Source organism: Eurypyga helias, unplaced genomic scaffold (genome assembly GCF_000690775.1).
Source record: "Eurypyga helias isolate BGI_N326 unplaced genomic scaffold, ASM69077v1 scaffold7872, whole genome shotgun sequence".
In the NCBI taxonomy this organism is placed as follows: domain Eukaryota; kingdom Metazoa; phylum Chordata; class Aves; order Eurypygiformes; family Eurypygidae; genus Eurypyga; species Eurypyga helias.
In genome coordinates, this window is record NW_010237771.1 from 1 (window position 1) to 5,404 (window position 5,404).

The window sequence follows — 5,404 nt, forward strand, 5'->3', positions numbered from 1 at the left end:
GCTGCCTACTCGGGGCAGGATGCACGGTGTGTCGCGGTGGCTCAGTCTGAGAGTTAAACTCGGTGGTGGAAATTGGCCGGAAGCTTGTGTTTCGGAATGCCTCTGAATGCAATGTGGCCCCTGCCAGGGCGGAGGGCTCCCAGCTAGTCACCTGGACGGGCAGACTTTGGCCTGTGTAGGGGCCTGCTTGACGGAGTCCCTTGGGAGGCAATCCTGGAGGAGAGGGGAGTCCAGGAAGGCTGGGCGTTCTTCAGGAAGGAAATCTTCGGGGCGCAGGGGCAGGATATCCCCATGTGCCAAAAGGATGGGGCTGATGGGAGACTGCCTGGCACAGGGTACTCAGCCGTATTCCTACAGCAGGAACTACAGCAGACTCCTTGCCTGCCTTGTCTCTGTCTGTTCCTAAGGGATAATTTAGAAGGAGACTGCATTTCTCTGAGCAAAATAAAGGGAATTTGTAGGTCTCCGAGGCCAGCATGAGCTGGGTCAGGCTGTAATCTGCTAGACATTGAGGAAAAAGAGCTCATCAACATCACAGAAAATACGATAAACCATTTTGCTATCTGACCTAGAGAAGAGTTACGCTGATAACCCTGCCTAATGGGATTTATGAAGACTCGTTATCAATGGGGTTTTTTCCTAATTAGTTTGTTGCTTATCAAGTTATCTCTGTCAGTACTTGTAGGCATCTTGCTGTTTTGTATAGCCTTGGAAAGTTTCGTTTAGGGAACAACACCGACAGGGAGTACCACCACCACCTTAAAACTCCCTTCACTAGTTCCCGTTGCCACAGAAAGTTTGAGGGTTTCTTTGGAAAGGGAATAATCAGTTGGTATGCACTGAACTTGCAGGGCTGAGTTTGTCACACCCTGATAAGATCTTCCCAAAGCTCTGACCGTGTGTCCTGTGACAGTAACACCAGCCTCAATGAATCAAAATCTAGTTGAACCAATTTTGAGTTGTTTTTTAAAAGCCTGGTTTGAAATTATTTTCCTAAGAAAGCGGTAAAGGAATTTTTTCATAGTTTCAAAATCACCAATAAACAAAATCAATAGTAAATAGAAAATGAAAGCTACAGATCTTCAGGCTCTCCTGAAGCATTGGGTACCCACGGCAGGTGGTGTCCAGAGGAGACTCAAGCCTGGGACTGATTTGGGGGGTATGAAGACAACTGCACCAGTACGTGAGTGAGTCTGTGGGAGGTGACTGAGCTGAACAGTGAAAACAGGGAGTAATCAGGCTGGGTTTATGCCCTTGACAGAGGCATCTCTGCTAAGAACACAAACAGCTTACATTTTGCCTCCAGGCAGTGGAGAGAGGGGAGCTGCTTACAAGTGCTTGTGACCTAGGAGTGCTTGCAGCATCTCTGCTCTTGAGAGGGGTGAGCTGCTGCACCCAGGCTTGCCCGAAGTCACGCGGGGGGTCTGTGCAATAGCATCTGTACTTCCTGTGTGCCGTCCCGGCTGCAACTCAGCCGTCTCCATGCTCGTTTATCCAGCAGTAGCAGTCAAGGCAGGGCTGTGTCCTGGAGGAATTGCAGGGAACAAATCTCCCTAGCATCCATGAGGGCCTACGGGGATTCTCTTGGGCCTGATGTCGGCTGAAGCTCTAAGTGCCTTAAAGACAACATGAATGAAGTTTTCTGTCAATAAATCTGCGTGCAGCTTTGGAGAATTTTGGATCCAGTGCACTCGCTTGCAGGCAGCCAGCTGGCATTATCCTGTTGAAGGATGCACTGAGTTGCAACATTAAGTGAAGTCCTATGACTTTACCATTTCTGTTGTGTAACAAATTATTTCACCCGTAACTGTAAAACCGACATTGCAAACTTATTTGCCATAAAAATGGAATAAATGGGTCTAATCCATCAAAATACATAGAGGGTTGTTTTGCTTTGCTTTGATATTTAAGAACTAGTCTTTAAATTGCTTATTTACAAAGAAATGTTTGTGGGTGTCTCTATGAAGGAAACTAAAATGTCTTAAAGGTGTTCCTGGGCTGTTTGCTTTGGGAAATACGGTCCTGCTTGGCTGTGTGTGACTGCAGTGTGATCTTTCCATTCTGCACGTGGGGTAACTTCCCTCTGCGGCATGGTCTCGGTGCTAACTTCACAGCTGTTTTTGTAACCAGGGGACCCTGTTGTAGGCTGATGGCCCAGGCATTGTCTTCTGCCAAGGCTTTCTGAAAAACAGGAAGCCAGCCTCCTCAGATGAAGGTACAATGGCCTCTGTGCTCTGCTCGGCTGAATCCAGGCGCCGCTGAAAATGAAAGAAGAGAGACAGGGAAAAATACTGCTTCATCTCTTTTCATTTCCAAATTTTGATGAAATATGGTGATTGGCTTTCCAAAGAGAGAACTGTGTGGAATTTGCTGTGCCTGAAGTCTTGTTGGTGAAATCTATGTGACAACATTTTAAGAAGCGGCATCCTTAATCACTTAGAGAGGTACTGCAGTGATTTGCCAGCAGGTAAATGGGATTAGATCTCGATGGTGATTCTGACTTATGTGAAGTGGAATGAATAAGACCTGCAGACTTGAAAGAGGAGAACGTTTCTTCCCCCTTTTCCATTACATGTCTTCAGGAATTCTTTCCTGTCTCCTATTCAGTTGGATACATCCCCGTACGCCATCTCTGCCTCTTATGAGTTAAGAAAGAACAAAGGAAATTGTTTAAACTTGAGTCTTTTATATTTCTGTGCATAACATGAAAAGGACATCAGCAGAGATCTCCACATGGTTCATTTTCGTCTGCCACAGAGCAGAGCGGGATGAGCAGACAGGGTAAGTCCTTTCAGCTGCTAGCGTTGCTCTCCCAGGGACAATTCCCATTTAACCAATTCCTCCTCCCAATCTCTGTGGCTTTCCAAGAGGATGCCTGGCACGCGGTAGGCCCTACCGTGCTACTCGGCTGGTGGGTTTGCCGTAACGTGGGACGTTGGGGCTGTGAAGGTCTGTATTCAGTGTTTATTGCAAATACATTGCAAGAAATCCAGCAGTAATACTCAAAATTCTCAGAGCTCTGAGCCATACTCGCTGTTTGTTTCACTGGCCCCAGGGCTTCCAGGGGAAGTGTCAGCAAGCTTTACACCAAACAGTTATTGGAAGAAGCTGGATGCTGCCTCACTCAGCCTTGTGTAAGTGGGAAAAATTGGGGGACTGTGAGCTTGGCCAGTTCTCACTGCGAAATTCACTCTATCTTCAAGGCTGTGGCTCTTTCTTCCTACGCCAGAAATGCCAGCAGCAAGGCCGCAGGGCAGCGCTGACGCTGCTAGTGTTTGGGAACGTGTCCGAGCTGCGGGGGACAGAGGGGCAGTGCCGCATCGAGAGGTTCCGGGCAAAATACCCGCTGCCTCCAGGGTGCTGCCCTGTTTCAGCAGAGGAGGTGGGACCTCTGGGTAACTGGGACCTCCTGCTCCAAAGTGACTGTTTGGGTATGTACACCGAGAAAAAACACTGTTTGCTCATGTGCTTCCCCCGGCAAACGTAATAGATGATCTCAGAATATGCTGTCTTGGTGAGAAATCCCTGACACTGCAGCTCAGGGTAGCAGCCTTTTCCACGCTGCTGGGGAGAGCCTGGTCTGGAGGACATGAAGTGGATGCTGTTTCCCTCTTATTTGTAGGCGTGGTTTCCGCAGTCAGCACGAAGAGATGACGATAGCCTTGTTCTTAACTCTCTGCCAGGTTAGATCTCGTGGTCAGAATAACTGGAAGTGTCTCCTGAGCAAGGATCACATCAGTGCGGAGGAGGTTACTCAGCACAGTTGCTCTGTAAGCTGGGGCTGAGCATGTCTCACCGTAACAAGGCTCCCCCTGACCGAGTTGAGGGAAGGAGTGGGCTCTTCATGAAAGAACAAGCAGCAGAAAAGGAACACTCGTCATCAAGTAACCCCCTTGGGAAGGGGAAACACAATGTGAATGACAACAGCCCTTAGTGCACGATTAGTATCTGGGCCTGGGTACTTCTTGTTATCGCATCACTGCATCCAGGATTAACATCCCAGGATTTGCAAAGGCTTTTCCTGCCTACAAGTGCTCCCTCTATCAGCCAGCCGCAGCAAAGGCAGAGGATGCAGAGCAGCTGCACTTGTTCATGAGCAGCTAAACGTTTATTTGGAGGGACATTTGATAAAGGGAGAAATATTTCGGGTCAACTCAGATTGGTCTGCTACTGAGAACTGATAACCTGAATATTTTCTGATGTGCGTGGTGTAACCCTCCTATAAAGTGTTTGTATGTGCATTTCCCTCTGAGTGCCACCTCTCTAGTGCTCAGCCAGGAGACCTCAGCAGTGGGCATGCAGGAAAGGGCGGGCTCCTCTGATTTTTGCAAACTTGTCTTACAGCTCTGCAGACCAGGTGACTGTGCATTTTATAAATCAGGATGGAGAGCGACTTACGGCCAAGGCCAAAGAAGGGGAGAGTTTGATGGAGGTGGTAGTCAATCAAAATTTGGCCATTGATGGATTTGGTAGGTGTTGCACTAAAGGTATGTGCTCTTAGGGTTTGTGTGTCTGTGCTGTGACCAGTGGGTACCTGGGAACAGTGCCGCAGTGTTCTGGTGAGACCACGACACAAGCTTCTCCCCCCCAACAGCTGCTTGCTAGGCTGCCTTACCACGCTGAGACGGCAGTGCGGCTTCCACGCCGTCACTGTGGGGATTTCAGCAGCCTGGGTCAACGCATTTGGTTGGTCAGAGTTGATGTACAGATTTGAAAACTGATTGTGATCCTCCCAGAGAAGAGACAGGCTGAAATCCTGCATCCCTCCGTTGTGTGTTGTGGCATCTCTTTTGACATACTCCATACCTGTTAAAGGACCTTTTCTCACGGTGTTCTGCCAGATGATCTCTCTCCCCCTCTTGTTTTTTCTGATTTGCTGTCGCTCCCTCATTTCTCCGTCAGGTGCATGTGAAGGGACATTAGCCTGCTCCACTTGTCACCTCATCTTTGAGAAGGACACCTACCAAAAGCTGGATGCCATCTCAGAGGAAGAGCTGGACATGCTGGACTTGGCGTACGGACTCACAGAGACGTAAGCCTCCCTGCTGACGGCAGCAGGTCCTCAAGCCGCGGGCAGCTTCTCAGCAGCTGGTGCCTGTTTCCAAGGGGACAGGACTTCTCTGGATTATGGCTGGGCCTCTACAGCTGCTCCTTCTTAGAGCACGAGACCTTTAACAGGAGCTTCAATGAAAACCCAGCCTGGACCAGGCATCCCGGGGTGGGTGGGGAATTTCTTCCTTTACTGTGGGAAGAGATGAGCCTCACCTAATGTTTTCTTCGCAGATCTCGCCTTGGCTGCCAGGTGTGTGTTAAGAAGTCGATGGATGGTCTGACGGTGCGGGTCCCCATGGATATGACAGATGTGAGGAAGCAACTGGAGGTTGGAAAGAAAAGCAAAAAGTAA

At 49.0% G+C, this 5,404-nt stretch overlaps 1 protein-coding gene across 1 annotated transcript; it reads left to right on the forward strand.

Moving 5' to 3' along the window:
• Positions 1-3,203: 3,203 nt before the first annotated feature.
• LOC104506584 (adrenodoxin-like) lies at positions 3,204-5,404 on the forward strand (the record flags this gene model as incomplete). The annotated part of the gene is made up of 4 exons (XM_010147573.1): positions 3,204-3,382; positions 4,268-4,469; positions 4,903-5,032; positions 5,284-5,404. Coding segments are annotated over 4 exons (632 nt in total), but the record flags the coding sequence as incomplete, so codon positions are not given.